The sequence below is a fragment of the Prinia subflava genome, chromosome 3 (genome assembly GCF_021018805.1).
Source record: "Prinia subflava isolate CZ2003 ecotype Zambia chromosome 3, Cam_Psub_1.2, whole genome shotgun sequence".
NCBI lineage: Eukaryota > Metazoa > Chordata > Aves > Passeriformes > Cisticolidae > Prinia > Prinia subflava.
The window spans coordinates 83,992,708-84,013,701 of record NC_086249.1 but is presented as its reverse complement, the minus strand read 5'-3'; the positions used below and the strand labels follow the sequence as shown (position 1 = coordinate 84,013,701).

The 20,994-nt window shown below is 38.8% G+C and overlaps 1 protein-coding gene across 1 annotated transcript in view; it reads left to right on the top strand.

The window, feature by feature from the left end:
* Positions 1-20,994, top strand: part of MYO16 (myosin XVI) — a 359,373-nt gene that overhangs the window by 107,434 nt on the left and 230,945 nt on the right. Inside the window, exons 3-4 of the mRNA XM_063392794.1 lie at positions 16,207-16,277; positions 19,944-20,087. Of these exons, the coding sequence (XP_063248864.1) occupies positions 16,207-16,277; positions 19,944-20,087 (215 nt within the window). The remainder of the gene's footprint in view (positions 1-16,206; positions 16,278-19,943; positions 20,088-20,994) is intronic.

Here is a 20,994-nt window from a genome sequence, read left to right as displayed (position 1 = left end):
CTTCAATTGCAAGTGTAAAACATAATATTTATGGGAGAATCTTTGAAAAAAGACACGTATTCCTATTTTTTAAAAATTTACTTCTGAATACATTTTCAAAATTATCAAATATTTATTTTGGTGGACTATGATATGAAGTTTTCCTGCAGTTGGAAAAGTCAGTATTTATGTTATTCATGACTTCTAATCAGACTTATTCAAAAGGCTTTTGCAAACTCAAATGTCAAGAAAAATGATTTAGAAGACCATTATCCCTAAACAAGAATCCAGGTTTTTAAGCATGTTATCTGGTCTGAACAGATAGACTCACATATTTTCCTTTTTTAATTTAATTTTAAAACCTATTAGGCTTATTTATAAGTCCATGCTCATGGTTCTTTTTCTCAGTAGACCTTCCTTTACACTTACTAATATGAAGTTTCTCACTTGAGCATGTGTTGTGGTTTAACCCAACACGTGGCCAGCAGCCAAGCTCCATGCAGCAGGATTGGGGATAGAATGGGAAGAGTAGAAGAGAACTTGTGGCTGAGATAAAGACAGTTTAACAGGGAAAGCAAATGCCACACACACAGGCAGTGAAAAACAAGGAATGAATTCACTGCTTCTCATGGTTGGGCAGGTGTTCAGCCACCTCCAGGAGAGCAGGACCCCATCACACTAAATGGTGACTTGTGAAGATAAATTCCAATAGTCTAAATACACACCCTTCCTCCTTCTTCCCACCTTTTTGTATACTGAGCATGATGTCCTATGGTCTGGAATATCCCTTTGGTCAATTGGGATCACCTGTCCTGGCTATGTCCCTCCCAACCTCCCATGCACCAACAACTCCCTCCTTCCTTCTTCCTCCTGAGGTTGTACCAAAAGCAGAAAAGGCCTTGGCCCTGTGCAAGCCCTGCTCAGCAATAACAAAAACTTCTTTCTATTATTGTCCCTGTGTTAAGCACAAATCCAAAACATGGCCCCCTACCAGCCACTGTGAAGAAAATTATCTCTACCCCAGCTGAAACCAGCACAGCATGCTCCGTCGTTCAAGTATGAAGTATGAAACACAAGGACTAATCATTCACAAATTCATTGTCATGCCAGTAAAGGTTCCTTAAGCCGTTAGCAACCTACAGATTGGCACCTGGCATTCTTCCTATTCATTTGAAAGGGGATCCACAGTGGGAAGTGAGTCTCTAAATTGGCAGCAATCAGAAGCCTATTCTCTCTGTGAAAGATGGTATCCACCAAGTAACAGGTACTGCTGACATTCTCTGGTTATTGTTATAAGTCACCTATTAAAAAAAATATATATTGCTGTAATGGCAGACGATCCTAGTCTATTATTATGAAAGAAAAAGAGAAAAAAAATAGAACATTTTTATGCAATTTGCTTTTGATTTCATCTCCAATGTAATTATTGTGCTTCATATTGATTTCCAACACTCTTTCAGTACAAAGGAGAAACTTTTCTGTATCTGTCTTTCAATACCACTTAGTTTAAAATGTTTACATTTCAATCACAAATTACACTGTAATAGCAATGAGGATGGGGAACTGCCAAAATCTGTAGAGAAAAACCTTTTCTTTTTTTTTTTCTTTTTTACGGGCAAACCTTTATAGCAATAATACAGTTATTTACAAAAATGAACTCAATTAAGTCTTTAAAAATGGTTTCAATTCTTTAATTCAACTTTAGAAACATTTTTCGACCAGGGCATACTCAAGTTGCTGCACTGGAGCATAAAATAAAATAAAATTGAATACTTAAACATAAGACTGGGAAAAGACTTTATTCTGATACCTTGCAGTATGCAGACTTTCTTTTATGACTATCAAATTTGTTGCCAGTTTCAGAAGAACATTCCTTCAAAATTTCTAAAAAGTGGAGTTTGGAGGTTTTGTGGAGTGGGATAACTAAATGAAGTATCTTACTCTAGAACCATTGAAGGCATAACTAAACCAATATAATCAGAGCCATTAAATGCAGTAAATAATTTTTTAGCTGCTAAATCCTATCTCTTTAGGGCTTTTTTGTTATTCTGCTCTTTTTAAATAAGAACATGTGCCAAATTGTGTACCAGTGATTGGGCAACCTTAGTTGTGAGTGTAGACTGGGGAACGAGAAGCTGCAAAGCAGGGCCATGGAAAGGGAGAGGTCAATGGCAAGTTGGACGTGAGCCAGCAGTGCCCTGCAGCCAGGAGGGAAAACCCTGTCCTGGGGGCATCAGGGACAGCATGGCCAGCCAGGCAAGGGAGGGGATTGTCCCCTCTGCTCTGAGCTGGGATGGCCTCTGCTGGAGTGCTGGGGGCAGATTTGGGTGCCACAATAAAAGAAAGATATTGAACTCTTGGAGAGTATCCAAAGAAGGGCCATGAGATGGTGAAGGGCCTTGAGGGGAAGCTGTGTGAGGAGCAGCTGAGGGCACTTGGTCTGTTTAGCCTGGAGGAGGCTGAGGGGAGACCTCACTGCAGTTACAGCTGCCATGTGAGAGGAAGCTGAGGGGCAGGCACTGATCTCCTCTCTGTGGTGATCAGTGACAGGACCTCAGGAACTGGCCTGAAGTTGTATTAAGGGGGGTTTAACTTGGATATCAGGAAAAGATTTTTCACCTAGAGGATGGCTGGGCACTGGAAAAGGCTCCCCAGGGCACACTGGTCACAACACCAGCCTGTCAGATTTTAAGCATTTGATCAATGTTCTCAGGTACATGGTGTAACTCTTGGGGTGTCCTGTGCAGGTCTAGGAGTTGGACTCAGTGATCCTTATGGGTCCTTTCCAACTCAGCATGTTCTATAATTCCTTCATTCTGTTTTCTCAGGAAAACCATAAATATATCTGAGAACAAAATAGATTTATTTATGTAGTATCTAGTGTTTTTTCTTCCTCAGTACAAATTCAAAACACAAAGTACTTCTACTGCTTATTGTTTCAATCATCTTTCTCTTCTCTGAGACATGAGTTGGAGGACTGTTTCTTCTCAGTGCACTGAGGTATCTTAACTCAGTCTGCAAGGGTTTTTAGCTGTTAAAACCTGCTGCACTTCAAATTGACAGTGAACAAACTCTATAGATGTGATAGAAATTAGTAGAAACCTTATATGGCATCATGTATAGAAAATCTGATTCTTCTTGATTATTGTTAATTGCAGCCTTTACAGTAATAGGCTCTTATAGCAGAGGAAGTGAAGGTTTCAAGAATAGTCAATAAATCTAAGAGAATGACTAATTTAGCTTGCATTTCTGTGTGAATTGCATCCAGTAATGGAGGTGGAAATGTGAATAGTCAAGGTGAGGGTTTTAAGCATATACAAAGGTTCAAGACAGAATTCAATCAGCCTGGAACCACATACTGCTTTCTTATGATGTTTCTTTCTGATGAGTCTCTACTACAATGCAGTGACCTTGAAGCAGCACATTTTACTGGAGAATGAGATGTTTAGAGGAGGTAATTTCTCACACCATGCAATTTTTAGGATTTTGATTACATTTAGGTTCAAAAGACAAACATGATAGCTGTAGCACTAAATCCTTAAATTAGGGTCAGTACTCCAGATTTTAGGAATTATGACTACTGCTGAGACAAAATGAGAGTTTTTTCCAGACTTCCACATTTACTCATTGACAGTATAGAAAATATGCCTTCAAATGATCTTAAAGCTGTAAGTATCTGTGTAAAATTTGAACTGCTGCTTTGTTTCTTAGTCTACTAAAAGGATATCCTATAGGAGGGTACCAGCTATCATACCTTTTAATAATGGTTGTCTGAACTTCACTGGCTTCTCAGTTCCTGTACAGGGTAAACATTAGACTTCTTTTTCTTTCAAGCCTCTGCTTAAAAATGCTGTGGCTCACATATGTAGAATTATGCAAGTTGAGCAGAAAAGGACAGATACAAAGTCAAAATGTATATAGTTCTATCGATGCTTCTGGATTAGTCCTTATCTCTTCTTTTTTTTTCTAACTTAGGCACCTCTAGTGTGGCATTCTCTCTGGCTTCTCCCTGAGTTACCAGGTTTATGTACCAGCTACCTGTCAGATGCCTTGTTTGAGCAAATGAGAACATGTGGCACAGGCTATCACTGGGGAAGTTTGAGGCTCTGTAGCTGTAGCTCATCACTGCAGCCCAAACCTACCATGTGGCTCTATATGAACATGGACTCATGGGTATGACTCAGAATTGAGAGATCCTCTTCTGTCTGGCGATGTTGGTTGCTCCTTCCCCTTGCTGACATCAAGATTGAATTCACAGAGTTAAAAGGTCTGGCTAGAAGGACCTCAGGAGGTACAGTAGTCCAATATCATGCCGACCTTTTAGAGGAATGAGACAACTCGGGTATTGAACTGAGGCAGCTCTTATTATTGTAGTGCAAGAGAAGATTAGGCAAAGCAGAGAAAATCCTGTGGAGAGCAATGATAATTCTGCTTCAAAGCCAAATAAAACCATTAATTTTTATGTCAGACTTTTACTTTCCATAAAGTATAAAACGGAGGTGATTATACCAGGTACTGTGTGAATGTATTTTGTCCTCTCCATGCTGGCCTATAACTCCAGTTCACACTGTGGCAATCGATACCTGTAAAAAATGAAGTAAAACATAAATAAAGCAAAAATTGCTCCAACTTTGGCATAATAATTTTGCTATTTTAGTGGCTGACTGGTATCAGAGAAGGGGAGGCAGAAGGTCTGTCATCCATCACATCCTATGTTCCCCAGATCCTCAAATGCTTCACTGGTAACCCTGTGTAGGTTCACCTTACATAAGATTGGTATGTAGATTTAGCTGTCTGTAAGCTTTGTGATAGTGAATGCAGAACTATTTGTGCTTCAAGTTTGTCTCTTTGGTTGCACATTTCTTTCAGGTGAACTGTTGTAAATCTGTCATTCCGGTCACCCTGTGTCCTGTATGGTTTTTGCATTTCATACTGAACTTTGAAATCAAGTGAAGTCTACATTGATGCAGTCTTGAGCTGCCCAAGTCTGCTAGCCTTATCTTAAAGCAGATACATGGAGGTGTTTTCCTCTGGTTATTCTGAGGTGGTTTAAGAAAGTGTCAGTCACAGTTTTCAAATTTGGTAGCTCTTTCCTTCCGTGCTGGCTTTATACATGTGATCTGTTGTTCTTGGGGTGATAATGTGTTCATTGCATATTTTTCAACTGTTTTTTGTTGTTGGCATATTGATAGTGGTGGTTGTTGCTGTAACTGATGTGGGAAAATGAAGGTGTTAGCCAGAATGCTCTGAAGTTGGAAGCCTCCAGGAACAGCTGTAGGATGTGAGTTGGAAGCAGGATGATTTCCAGGAGGCTGCACTAGTGCAGTTAGAGCAGCCCTGACTGGAAGAGATTATGTCTCCTGTCTGGACTTGTCTGTGGGAAACTTGCTGTCCTTGCTGGACCTCTGGGCCACCCATCAATTATCAGGGAGACTAATAAAGATTCCAGAATGTATTAAAACATTTTGTAAAAACATAACCTTTATTAGTGTTATTAGGATGCTTAAGAGTTGTCTTTTGGTTGCAGTCACTTTGTTGTAGTCACTATTGACAGAAGACTCCCAGTCTGAACAAAGAATAAACAGCAGGCAAGTGTGAAAGTTAGTATTTGGGCCCACTTGTCAGAAATGAACAAGGACTAAAAAAAATGGTTGTGTTATATTATGAAATGTGACAAGTTTGCCCTTTGCCAAGCTTGAAAGAATTCCTTGCAGATTGGGAGTTTGGGAACCAAAATGTGAGAGAAATTCTAGCTGTAACTGTCAGACCCTTCATATCATGGAAAGAGGTGAAAAATTAGAAAAGACTGAAGAAGACTTAGACATCAGTGGATGTAACCTGCTTGAAATACCTTTAGGGAAAATATAATTCATTTCAAGAATGCAGCAATTCAGCCAAATCAAATTCTGGAAAACAAGTAACAAGAAGTAAAAACATCTTTGTGCTGGGTGCACAGGCATAGTTATTTTCTTTGAAGACTTATGGCACAAGTCTTTCACATAACCAATAAGTGAAAATGTTCATATCTGTTTTATGTAGTGCACAGGTTAATAGAAGGATTTGGTAACCGGCATGCTGCAACCAAGGCAGTAAATGCTGAATAGAATTGTAAGGTGATACTGGACAAGTTTACCCAAACTGAAGCATTGGTGCAGCATGCATGCTTTTTATATTCATGTTTTTGTGGGATACTCATGACAGGACCCCGTATGCTGTTTTCCTGCAGTGATCATGACTGAACAGTACAGATAATCTCTCCAGACCTCTTGTACCAGTTTCTCAGTCACCAATTCTTAGCAGAGTAGGAGAGGCTTCACACTGCCCCCCCCAGAAGCTCAATTTTCTGGATGTGGTGATTCCACCTCCAAGTTGACAAAGAAAGCAAATCCTATTCTGTCACCTCCAGTAGGAGGTGTCATTCTGTCCACATGTGCAAGGAGTTGTAAGTCTTTGCAGACCTCATGAATTGTGCTAGGAAAAGAAAAAGAAATTGAGGGGTGAGCGTGTGCGTGGTGAAGTAGAAAAGGACCATTTAGAAGTATAATATGTTATTCTCCGTTGGTTTTGGCAAACCATAAAAGACCGTGACTGAATGCTGATATGGTTGAAAAATGTGTGACGTGAATACTCCAAATCCAATTTCTCTCTGTCTATCTTAAAACTCCACAAAAGTGAAGAGGGGAATGATTTCATTTGTGCATGGGGTTTCTCCATGGCTCTTCACATCTCTTGACCATCTCTGAGATGTCTGACAGAGGATGCTGGTATCAGTAGTCTGAAGTGTGTTGATAGTTTGGGGTTTATCAAACAGCAGGATGTGTCTCAACCAGAAAGTGTTTCACAGCACAGCAGTTTTAATGTGCTGTAAAATGACATACAGATAGATAGGATTTTAGTCAGCAAAACTTAATTATGTGGACATTCAAAGTGCCAAGGTGGAACAGCAGAGACTTGACTCTGCTCCCATGAAACCTGTGGAAGTGTGGAAGGGACTGGAAACCCTTCTGGAGGTGATAGTTTGTTCAAACTTAATTAAATACAGGTAAATGCTGTAAGGGCATCCTGAGGGCCAGCTGGGCCCAGTGGGCCCGTCCCACTGCCCCAGTTGGATGTTATGTCAATGCTATATTTTCTAATTCAGAAAATTTCATTCATGATTTTATGATGCTGTTGCTACCACCATTTTTACTGCAGGCTCTTTGTATCAGATTTAGCAATTGTGTGCCTGCAGAGCAAGTCAGTTCAGCAAACTGATCCAAAAGAAAGTGCACCACTCCCTAGAAGCAGCTAAATTCTGTGTCACCTTTCTGAACCAATTCATCCTCTTGTTGCACAGCTGCCAAGGCTGATGCAAAGAAAGAAAGGAAATATTCAGGTGTCTTGGAGACACTGACTTGATTTGCATAGTTCCTTAAGGATACTTCTAATAACAAATGACTCTTAAAAAGTATGTTTCCAACACAGTTTAAAACTAAGCTAAAGTTGAGGCTGCCATTGGTTGCTCTCCTTTCTGTCTGGCTCTGCTTCTGTCCCATCCTTTTTTTCCTCCCATCTTTATGCTCATTTTGGAATGAGGCAGGGAGATGAACCATCTGGAAACTGCCTTTCATAAGGCTGGTCTTCAGCTGGTTTAGGTCTCCATTGCAGCTCATGGCAGCGTGACTTGTGGCACTGCTGTGCAAAGATGAGGGCAGGAGTGTGTGAATTAAAGCATGGGCAAGAGGGAAGCAGCTCTGGTTTTGACAGTCTAAACTGTCACAGATCACACGCTGTCAAGTCATGAGATATTCCTGGAGCTGCACATTTTCTTCAGGGTTTTGGTCACTCATATGCCACACACACAACTATTTTGGATAAATGCATAGACTGGTAATGCTCCTAGTTTGTTCTGTACTGCCTGGTTTAAGTTTGCTTCCTTGTGCACTGCACACCCTGGGAATTCCAGGAGACACACGGGATGTAACAGCCAGTGGTGTACAGCTGGTAATTAGTACCATTTAGCAGCTGCTGAGCAGGATAGTAGTCTGCTATCCTTGAAAATCTCTAATACAAATCATAACGAGTTGCTTACAAGGCTTCTAAGCCAGCTGGCATAAACTTGCTCTGCATGTTGTGGGAGTTAAAGAGGGACTGACTCTTGCTTTGTAAGGAATATAAGTCAGCAGTAATTTGATTTATGCCAATTAAGTAGCATTGGCATAGGATCAACATAAATGTTGGTGAAACAGAGGGGGTGTACGGTCTGTTCAGATGAAAATTTGCATTGTACGCAAATTCTATAACTTACAATTAAGGAAAAGTATGACTATGACAATGGTTTTCAAATTAAGGTACTTACCACAGAATGAGTTATTTTTCTGATGTGTGTTTTTGTGTTTATCATTTAATAACTATAGAACTGGAAATCTGCAAATTCTGAAATAAATTTAACCTTTTTAGTAAAATGATGTAAAATCTGAGGTTTTCATTCAATTCTACAAACATTTGAATGTACAATCAGGTGTTTTTGTAGCTAAATACTTGGCCTAAAAATTATACTGGTAATTTAAAGAGCTTTCAAACATGTCTCTAAGGTGAACCTAGTGGGTGGTGAGCTTTAGCAATACTTGACTGTAGCCTGATGATAAAGTTCTTATTGGTTTTAGTCAGCTTTGTCAGAAACCCCAGGAAAATCCATACATGGGAGACAGTGAAAAAAAATGAAATACATGACCTAAATGCTAAAATATTTCATTCCTTTTTTTTTTTTCGCCTTAACCTTGAAATAAATAAATCTCATTAATTGCTGGAAGTGAAAGTTTCAGGAAAAGCTATATTTAAGTTTACTGTATGATCAACTACATTGCCCTAAGGTTAATTCTAGAATGTTCAACTTCTGGTAAATGTTACAATGCTTTGTTTCACTGTAATTTAATCTCACTAGTAGACATTCTGCATTCAGTCAGGTCTCTGCTACCAGTTTTTGTTGATATAGCTATTTTGTCCTCAGAAGTAGCTATGCTGGCAAAACCCTGGCTATGTTATTAGCTGTGATGATAGACCCAGTATTTTTAGCTAAGCATGCTGTTTTGTAAGGTGGTGTTGAATGGTTTTAGCAACACCTCTGTTACAGGTCATAGGTGCAGTGAGATAAAATCATGGCTTTATTAGCTACTGAGACCTTACCACAACAGTTCTCTCCTTCTGGCCTGGCCAAAGCTCTAAATGGAGTAAAAACCACGGGTCACCTTTTTGATCATTGCTGTGCCCCTTGCAGCAATGTCTTTGGGCCATAGAACTGAATGGCTACTTCCAGTCTCCTCAAAATTACTGTGATCTACAGCACTGTTTTGCCTTCCACATCACAACTCAGGAGTGTTACATTTGACTGCTGCCCGTTGTCACTTTTGTGTAAGGAGATAGGTTAATTTGTCACTGCCTGGGCATTGTGAGAGCCACACACTAGGATTTTTTAAGCCATTGGGTGTTAATATTTTCCAGTGGAGACACAGACTGCATTATATTTATGTACACAGAAATGAAAGAGGGGGAATTTGCCTGAAGGAAAAGTTTTAAATGTAGCAGTTCTTGAGTAACTGTAGTCCCTAACTCAAGAATTATTCTGGCTGTGTCTACAATGATAGAAATGTGTGACCCATGACAGAACTGTGACTCTCCTCTAATGGATCTCATTGGAGTTGGACTTAGTGTGTGGCTCAGAGACATAACCTGTATTTTCAGTATGGTTTTCCAGTTCAAGATACCTCAGGTGACAGGAGGGCTGTGCCAGCATGGCAGGAAGCTGTCGGGGCTGGGAGTGCCTGGGCATGGACACCACCACAAGCTGGTGGTAGGAAAGCGGCACAAGACTGGGCACAAAGAAAGGGACTTACCTCACCACATGCCTACCTGTGTGCTTGCAGTTCACTCCCACACTGAGTGATCAAGCCCCTCAGCTGTTTCCAAGGCTGGGGTCTGACTGATTTCTCCACAAAAGAAATATGGGAAGTAACTACCGCGGATTTTGATCTTCCAGTATTAAAGCTGGCAGAAATGCTGAGTGGTGCTGTAGGACTACCTCTGTCAGTCTGTTTCATTGGTGGCTTGGTTTGTTTCTTTTCAAGGTAATACTGTTTCCAATGGAGCATAGAAATCAGCCTGACATTTCACACCATGCTTTTAATTTCAGAAGAGAGTCAATGACCCAGTTGCTTTGGGGTCATGGTATTATGATTCCTGGCTACCTGAAAAAAATTATAAACTGTGGAAACTCTGACAGGGAAGATGGAAATGTCAGCCTTGTCCTTATCAGTGCTCTGTTCAGGCAGTGGGCACTTGGATATGCAAGGCTAACACTCTCAAATTCAACCAGTATGGAAAGAGTAATTTCTCTCCATTTCTGAAGTCTGTGAATGGCACACTTACCTGTCCAAATGTGCATATTTTGTTTATGGTTTGCTGCCTTTAATCTTTGTGCAGCAAAGACGGGAATTTACTTCCAAGAGTTCTCCTGAAAATAAGGAGATCTGAACAAGTCTGACAGATGTTGCCAATGAACTCTGGAAATATTTCATGTAAAAAGCAGTGGGCTTACAAATCAGTTGTTTGCAAAGCTCATTAAGAGTATGATTGCTCTGAAAAAACACTGTCAACTGATGAGCTTGCTCTGAAGGAAAGCCTGAGCATTGAAGTAGTGATAGTGGGGGTAACAGTATTGCTGCAGCAAATGTCTTTGTTAAGTAAACAAGATACCTTAAAAGAATGATTAAACTACTATGATTAACTACTCATAGCAAAGACATGAGGTAAATATTTTTTCTAAGACTATATTAACCAAACATTTATGACATTTTGTATTATTTAATTTGGTATTATGATTAAGAAATTACCAGAGACTAGTATTTATGTGTTCTCATGTGTAGCTGAATTTTGTAGCAGGTTTCTCATATGTACCTTTGGTACAAGCTGAAAAGTATGGAGTGACTGGTGAGGAATGAGAAAAGAGAACTAAAGAGGTATGACTGTGGAGAGAATTCTAAGTGATTAATCTGTAACGAGTTTAAGATTCCAGTGGAGGACCAAATATCTGACTGTGGAAGAACAAATGGGAAAATCATGACTTAACTGCTGGAAGTGGAAGGGGTGGAAGGGTGCTGTTACAGATCTTTCAGTATCACTTCTGTTGTGATTCAATTTCATGGTTAATTTATGCCCAAACTACTTTCAGCTACTGGTGAAATATTGGTGAAATTTCAGCTACACCATTCTCCCTATTCATACCTGTTACCCACTGCCACATTCCCTGATCCTTGGTCTAGCTGGGAAACTAATCTTTGCTGTGTGTCAAGTGATGAAAACGTGCAGCCTGGGGGAGGAGGAGAGTGTGATAATCCATTCCAGAATCAGCAGCATTTTAGCTGTTTCTGCAGCAGTAAGTCATATTTATGCACATCATGAACAAGTAAAGTCTTTCAGCTGGAGTTATTCCTGCTAAACTAAAGAGAACAAAAATAGATGTTAACAGGAATAAAGTATACACTTTCTGGCTGCTATTCCCCAGAGGAACAGTTAATAGGAGCATACACTAGTACTCTATATACAGCACAGGAGATGGCCAAATGTTAGGTTTTACATATATTAGGTGCCTTTATTTTTGTCCATTCTGTTACTACTGAAACTGAGTTTGCTGTGAATGCAACATTGCCCAGTGCTTGTGTTGCCATCAGTAGCAGACCCTTACTGAGTTACTGATAGCCCTGGGCCCTCCAAATTCACCTTTCAGGCTCTGCTGCTACTTGGGATCAGTACTCCTTTTGTCTGCAGCCCACAAAAGGTCACAGATAGCTCTATATGCCAGCATAGCTATATAGTTATAGCTATAGTTATAACCACAGCACAGTGTAAGTGCTAGTGGCTGCCATGTATATCAAAATCCCTAATGTACTGTGCACCATAGCTACACACAGCTAAACAAATCTGTGTTAAGTGGTTGTCACCTTGTCATCAGTCAGTTGCTATAACAACTAAAACAAAGCTCAAAGCAAGCAAAGACAACCCCAGAAAAAGTAAAGCCTTACAGCTCTAGTTCCACAGGCAAAGTTAATACAAGACCTGTGCCTGGTAAGAGGCACAGCAATAATGACTGTACTGCATTATAAGGCTATATTATAAGTCATAATCTAGTCAATACAATCAATGGAAAGTGAAAAGATATTCAGCTCTCTGGAATAATTTGGTCAAAATTACAACATCAAGGATACTTTAAAAGCTCTGTTGATTATTATCTTTCTTTTCTGGTGATACTTCAATGCATACAATGCTTGCTTTATTAGATATGAAAATAGGTATAAAATTCTGTTCCAAGTTGTCAATAATTTTGTGTGTCAAATCTAAAAGATATCATATGGACCATCAGAATGGATGGACCTGTTTATACACACACAAGAAAGGCTCCAGAGTTTGCTGAAAGTTTTTTACTCAGGGGTTGGGGTTTTTTTTCAGGTAAATGTCAGCTTCTTGCTTTTAAGTCAGTTTTTAGTTTCATCTTTCCTATAAACTTTTCTTACATGAAAGACTGCAAGTAAAACAAGTTTTAAAATAAAGTCTTACGAAAGCTTCCTTAAAGTTGCATTAATTAAGAGATATTTAGCTTTTCATGAATTGAGTTTTGTGTTACTTTCTGTCTTCATTAGGACATTAAATCCCAAATTATTAGCAGTAACTAATATTTACTATCTAATTACTTCTAGGTAATAGTTCTATCAAAAGGAAAATAAGAACATAAGATGAATACTTTCTACTGACTAGTGAAGTTTTAAGTAAATGATCTAAGTGAGTTGTCTAATAGGAAGAGGGATTTGTTTCTGTGATCTTTTCTTGATTTTCTTATTTTTATTGTATTTTTGCAGAGGGGATAAATTCAAGGAAAGAATATTTCTTTTTACTTGTTTTTAAATGCAGAGGCATGTAGCACATAATTCTGATTCAGCCACAGACTTTTGCCCAATTGAAAGGAGAGTTTGCATATCTTGTCCTGGTAGTCTGTGTGTGACGTGAATTTCCTGAAGCTGTGATCACGCTGTGTGCAATAATGAGGAGAAAGACACCAGACCAAAAAACAAGAAAAAAAGTTATTGATCTTTTATCCACACTCCCTAATGTTTTTGTATGTGACTCAGTAATTTGTTTATGGTCACTGTTATTTAATATTCTACTTGAAGATCAGAGGTAACATATTAATTCTTTATGCTGTAATCTTGGTCTACATTTCTGCTGGTAGAAAAAAAAGTCAAGGCAAACCAATTAATTATAATAGATTTCAAACTGGGATCTAGAAATGGTCTGTTGGTTTTTGGTTTCAACTGCAAGGGGTTGCAAAATGGATCTGGAAAGAAATTATTTTGTTTTGCGTAGCTTCTCTATGAGACCCAAGTCTATGATGGTTGGTGGGAGGAAGATATCCAGTAAATTGCCCACATTTTTTATACCTGAGTAGCCAGAGTTTCTTTTTGTCTCTTGGTTACTATTTTAGGCTCTAGATGAAATTCTTGTGGAATACTGTTAGAAATGCAATTTCCCAACCCACTGACCTTCCCACGTGTCCTGCTTCTGCCAAAAGAGAGAGGTCTTCATCTTCTGTGTGCACAGAAGGAAGGACCTGTCCTAAAGCCACTTTTGGTGATCCCAAGGCTCACAATGATTGAGTTGATCTCAGTGACCCAAAGAGAAATTCCACGTTTGATTTTTGCAATTTGTTATTTTTGTGCCATGAGAGTCAGTTCCCACAGGCAGAGATAGCCAGAGGTAAAGGTGTGTAAGTCCCTTTGTGAGTGGGGGAAGGGGACAGACTCCTTTGGTTAATGCCTCACCTGTCTTATCCCATCTTGAGAAACACAGACTGAGGAGGCTGTTTCATATCAGTCCTAGGCAGTATAATACCTCTGCCACCAACCCACAGGGTGCTTGCTCTGCCACCACATGATGTGTGAATTGTTTTTTAACCCTGAAAAACAGGGCATGAAGGAAAGGGAACACTTTGGAGTGTTAATTTCTTCAGGTGAAATCCTGATGGGATTGCAAGAATGAAATCGCTTTCAGAGCCTTAAATCTTCTGTGATATGGAAATAATATTTTCTGCCCTACTAAGAAATGGCATAACATAGGAACATTGGAAATATTAACTCTTGAGGAGGATGTAGTTACATGCCTGTTTAAGAAAGGAGGATTTAAAAGTCTTTACTCACTTTAAACCTGAGATAGAGAGAGCATCTCCATATGTGGTCAGAAATCTAGGTATTTTAAAAAAGAAGGAACTTAGTTCCAAACTGCTATTTTTAATGGTCTCTCTCTGGATGAGGATGAGTGTGTGCTTCAGTATGACATTTGTGGATCTGAGAGAGCAGAAAGGAATGGTTTGCTTTTTATTGTTCATCCATTTTTCCTGACATTATGAAATTTTGTAAATAATTCTGTACCTTCCCACTCTGGTTCTGTGATTTTCATCTTGCTTACCAGGTGTTGTACAGGGTTTTTTATACTATGTTACCTAATGCTCCCATTCTATTTTTGGTGGATGTGTTGGGGACGACAGGGACTTCTAATAATGGCCAAGTTTTAAAGTGGCATTTGCCAGAACATATAAGCCTTTTACAATTATGTAAATTAAATGAGGCAAGACCTTTGGTGAGGAGAAATACTTATCATGGAACTATTCATAAAGTAAAAGTTTATACAGTACTTTTGATTAATTTTTTGATCTTTTTTCGAACTTTTTTTCAAAGTTTAAAAAGAGCAAAAGATTAAATTAATTTGCCTAATTATTGTAAATATTTATCCATTATACCAGTGTGGTTTTGCTATATGATGTGTTTAGTAATGGTGATACCAAGTATTTCACTCTAATTTTACAGGCCTGTAACTATTTAACCTAATACTAGTAGAAATTTTTCTAGGGCACCTGGTCAAAATTAATTCAGCACATTCAGAAAACATTGCTTCTGTAAATTGACAATATTTGAAAAGAAAACTGACCCCTTTCAAATAGGTTAAGCAAGTGTCTGAATGCTGTAAGAAATTTAAATAAACAGTGAAAATGGAGTTCCAGTATATTCTTGGGAGAACGAAAACAGATGCAGAAAATGTATAGGTTGGAAAGAAGTGGTGGTCATGAGTCTGTTGACAGATTCACAGAAGAGCCTTAAGACAAATCTGTGGCCCTCCTGAAGGACAGACATCTCAGGGGAACCCAATTCACATTTCTTTGCAGTTGTTTGCACAGGTCCATCCAGGATCTTAACTAAGAATTTAGCTCAAGATTTCCAGATGATGAAAACAGAACCACCTGTGCTTCTACTCAGGAAACATTATTGGCAGCTATTCTCATGGAGAGAGACCTTTTAAAATGGTTTTTCATGCCATTTTAATGAAGACAGGGTTGCAGTGCTGGTGTGGAGTCCCCTGGTACTGCCAGGCCTTGCTACTGCACAGTTCTGTTCAAGGAATGAACACTGTGAGTTAGTCACTGCTTTGATTCAAGTGAAAAGGTTATAAAGGCAATAAAGACCATGGGGGAAAACTGCTGGATTTTCACACTTGAGTGAGCACCAATGTGAAGGGTTGTGGTTTTGCTTGCACTTATAAACCTGTTTTCATTTCAAAGGGGTTTGGTACATGTAACTGGGAGTGGAGTGTGGCTCCAAATATTGTTTTAAAGATTATACTGCATCACTGATCTGACAATGCACTGAAAAGGTTAAATTGAGTGCAGATCATTTGACTTTGGTATGATGATTAATTTCAAATGATACCAGCTATGAATACAAGTTTCAAGTATTTACTGAAAAACCCAATATAGTGCATGGGAACTTTGAAAAGTAAAATAACACCAGTTAACTGTGATGTTGCTCCCAAATGAACTAATCAGGTGATTGTAACCTTGACATGGCTCTTTCCTCGAGCCCTTCCTTCTGGCATCTCATCTGTACACTTGAACAGTCCTTGATACTGCTGATATTTACTATTCATTATCAAAGGTTTTTTGCCTTTACAGGCTTAGCTGTTAAAACAGGTGAGATGGCAAATGCTGACATGATAGCTATGCAGTTACATAAGAGATTTGAATATATTGTTAAATCCCCTGATGGAGATGATTAAGAATCAGCCTAGTAACAGTTCAGAATTAGGTGTACTCTGTTAGATTAGGTATATTAGGTATATTAAGTCTTGTTCCTCTTTTCTTTGGTGTTTCAGTGCTACGGCTGTTGAAGGATGGTGCTGACCCTCACCTGCTTCTTTCCTCAGGAGGCTCCTTGCTCCATCTGGTAAGAGTGATTGAAGATTAGTGTAAGTGACTGTGGATAAACATGATGGGATAGTGAGTAGCAGGTTTGGCATATTAACAAAAAAAAAAGGCTTAGCAATTTTTTGATCTACACTGAGCTCTGCCATGGCTATGATTGCATCCAGCTATGCTTTTTAAATAAAGGGTCATTTTCAAATTGCTTACAAAAGAATGGATCATGTCATAGGAGTGGTAGCTAGCAAAGGAGAATGAAGAGTTTCATTTATAAATTATCTGTGCAGCAACAAAGAGCAAAGGAAATACTGCTTGATCCCAAATACAAAATTACATGGTTCAAAAATTCACAGGTCCTATATGAAAAGAACCCCACAATTAAGCATTTTTCCTTTTGTTTTTGTGATACTTTCTTACACCATTTCCTGCATGTGGATATTTAACTAATTGTTTGCATTCAGTTAATCATTATTTGCATACCAATTCAGATTAAGTAACAGAAAGATAAAAACAATTTGTATATAATAATGAAAATAAAAACAAGAGGTAAGAACATGACAGGCAGACAGAAAAAAATACCATAGGAATAGAGTTTTGGCAGTGGTGAAGCCAGTAGAAAAACTCGATTCCTACATCTTATGATCCTTTTCTTTGGTCTTTGATACTTCAGTTGCAGACATGCTGTCTATTCAAAGTGAAACTGTTTTAAGACATTTGGATCTAACTTTGTTGCACACTGTGGCTCACAGAAATGGCATTGAGCAAAGTAACAAAAAGTCTGCTGGCACAGTGTTTCATTTTAGAACAGTTGGATTACATTTCTCATAGTATGTATACAAAATACAGTAATTTATTGATGAGAAAGAGCCTCTGTAATATTACTGGAGTCCAGCACACCTGTGACCATTCTCTTTCAAGATACAGCACTTCTGTTACACATTTGTGCTTTCCATCTCCCATGGCCACGCTATTTAACCGAGGACTTTAGGAAACAGAGGCCCAGGTAAGGTGAAAGTGCAGTACTGATTTGGAAGAGAGAAAATTTCAATTCTCTTTTCTCTTCTGCGACTATTTGTCTACTGTAAAGATGCTCAATCACTCTTTAAAAATGCAGTCCAAATGAGATGTTTTCTTTGGGATTCCCAAAACAGAGATATCCCAAGTTTTACCCTGTGTCAAAAGCCCTAGGAGACAATCTTTATCTCCAGAGTGGATGATTTGACCTAAGTCAGGCATTTTAAAATAAAAGAAAGAAAAATTTATCTTCAGGGATTTTAATTTGATTTATCTAGTTTAGCTGATGCACAGTTTTTAATTGCAGATAAAATCTGCAGTTTGAACTTTTTGTTAAAAAACATGCCATTTTAGATTTCTTGATCACGCCCCAATTCACTGTTACAGTCAGTATCTCTCAACTGATGCCTGCTGCTTCACAGGCACACATATGCTTCCAAAGAAAAGAAAGCTTTCTGCAGTAAGAAATTTGCAGTAGAGGGCTATGTGTAACCTACTGCCTCAGTTTAGTGAGAGTTACTTGTAAGTACTCATAATTCATTTACAGGAAAATGCTCATCCTGCTGGAGATAGAGGCAAAACTGAATTCAGTGAAATTGGGATTTGACCCTGATTTGGGAGCAGTACAGACTGGAGAGGAGAATCATGATACAGGGAAAAAAGATAAGCCAAATGTATTTTCCAGCAAGAATTGAAACTAGTAATTTAGCATGCACCTGTGTTATATTCTTAAAGCCCACTCAGATCCATTCTAAGTGTTAGTTTTACAACTGTGAAGCTGCTTGGTCCAAAGGGGAGCTTAATGCTCATTCTTTCCACTTGTAGGCCAAATGTTTTGGTGTCAGAATGAATGGAAAATATGTATCTTGTCATTCTTTCTAAAATCGAATTCATTATATAATTTCGTTTTTCTTTTCCATAACTATTAACTTCCCATGTGACAATTGATAAAGATTCTGTTTTTGTCTTTCTGGAGAGTATCCCAATATGGTTGAATCTAGGTAAGCTGTGGGAACTTGAAAGGTATTCGCTGAAATCTCTTTAGGTTCCATGAGAGGAGAAGTACAATAAAAATCGAGTGTGTGTCTGAGCTGCCCATACAGTACGAAGCACATGGTGTCAGGTCAATTCACACAGGCAATCACCCATTTCCCACCTTATAACAAAGTATATGTGTCACAGTTTTATGCTGGAACTTTACCTAAGCTTGTCCATTTGTTCCACAAAGTCTATTAAACAAGAATCAAGGAGCAACAACAAATCTACGCTGCAACTAATCACAAAAGGCTCTGTGTCTATTATTAATACACAAAATGGCTCAGTGATGCCTGTCATCTCTAGAACTGGTTGCTTTTTGTTTAGTGTGGTGTGGTTTTTTTTTTTTTTAATTTTTTATTGTTGTTATTGCTGTTTTTTGTTTTGTTTTGTTTTGTTTTCTTAACAATGGCTTGAAAATATGGTTGGTGTTAGATTATGCTGATCTATAATATAAAATGTCTTACCTCTGATTTGTTAAATTTCAGCCCAGAACAACTCAATTTAACTTGTACTGATACAATGAATGATTCTGATGCAATAAAACAAAAATTTTTCTAGAGCTGCCAGATAAGTTACACCAGCTAAAGAAGATACATCAGAATTTAATTCTGTTCTATAATTTAATGATCAGTATATTTGGAAATCATTAAGTGTAGGATTACTTTTTATCCTGGTAGAATTGAATATTCGTCTTCTGGGTTATCTATATTTATGATCACAGGGGTATGTACAACTGCTGCATTCTGCTGAAGATCTCAGCTATATCTTGCCTTCACAGTCAAATCCAGTTACACACTTTTCCTTCTTCCCCACTTCCTTTAGTATCCTGGCTTTCATGCCAGATTAAAATAAGTCTCCCGATAACCTCTCCCCATGGGGAAAGATATAAGATCTTTCTCTGAAGAGTTACTGAGACTGTGTGAGGCCAGAATTAGGGTCTTAACTGAGGTGCCCTGATTGTTGTTTAAGGTATTATCCATAACCTTATGCATAAAAAGTCACAGATGTGACAGCGGAGTAAGGTCAAAGCAATGTCTAGGCCATTTTCTTCTTCTCTACAAAGCTGTGATCATGACCAAGGTATAGAAACATATATAAACATAAACACATACACACACACACACACATGTGCATCCCTCCACCCTACAGTAACATCCTCAGTGTGTAATGTATTTATCTGGCAGAGAGACTTGAACAGGAATCATTGTAGTTAGTGGATTGGAAATAAAGGTGGGGTATGAGGAGGGGTGTATTACAGCCCTGGACTGCAGAAAAGGCAGAAATTCATGTATGCATGGACATACGTATGTGTGGGTGTACAAATACTTAAATACCTGTACTCATGATGTGATCATCATGCATTGATGCCTATGCACTGATTTGGAACAGCAGTACTGAACAGAAAAAAGCTTCATCCTTATTGTAGACTCAGCAGATTTCATAAGCAAATAGGGCATTCTATGAATCATGCACATGGATCTGGAAATCTCCACACAATTATTTCTATTAATTCCTCAGCTGTTGTTCAAACACAGCAGCTTAACTACAATGCGTCATCAGCCCAGTTTAAATTGTGTGCAATAAATTTAGTTGTACACTGAGGAAAACAGCATCCCTAATCTGCTCTTTTTTCTTCTAGTGTGCTCGCTACGATAATGCATTTGCTGCAGAAATTCTAATTGACAGAGGAGTAAATGTAAATCATCAAGATGAGGATTTTTGGACGTCAATGCATGTAGCCTGTGCCTGTGATAATCCTGATATTGTCCTGCTACTGCTACTAGTAAGTAAAGCAAGTCAATACATTGTGTGCTGGAAAAGGAGACAGAGTGTGTAGCACCCTAAGGTCTGAAACTGCTGTATGAATGCAACATATTGCTACTAATCATATCAGTGAAAACATACACAGTGTTTGTTTTTCTTGACATTGCTTTGGCACTCAGGAATTTTAGAAGGCATTTTTAGGACTTCTGTGAGAATAAATTGCAACCATCAATGTCAAGTATCTCCTATTTCTCCCCTGTTATCTCCTATTTCTTCCCTGTGGTCCAGAGCTTATATCTCTGATAAGCAGTCAGTCCCAAATGAGATATTCAAATAATTTCTCTACTTTTCTCCTTGTCACTTTCTGTTAAGGGTTGATTTCTCAGACAGTCTTTTAAAAAGCTTCCTCTGAAAAGCAAGTACTGGCTCACTTACGCTCAGTATTCATAAAAAGTGTTTGTGGACATGATCAAAATGAGACAAATTTAATATTTATGTAAACAACTTTGACTTTCTAATGCTGAGGTTGCCCAATATAGTAGTAGATATTGCCGTATCTATTCAGCCTTTGTAGAGAGCAGTAGTGTGCCCATGTGCCCAAGAAGGTCAGTGGCATCCTGACTGTATCAGCAATAGTGTGGCCAGCAGGAGCAGGGCAGAGATTGTCCCCCTGTACTGGGCACTGGTGAGGCCTCACCTCAAATCCTGTGTTCAGTTCTGTGTGCCTCCCTACAAGAAAGACACTGAGGTGGTGGAGCAGTTCAGGGGAGGGCAGCGGAGCTGGGGAAGGGTCTGGAGAACAAGCCCTGTGAGGAGCAGCTGAGGGAGTTTGGGTTTAGAATGGAGCAGAAAAGGCTCAGAGAAAACCTGAAAGAAGGTTGTAGCAAGGTGGGGGTTGGCCTCTTCTGCCAGGTAGCAAGCAACAG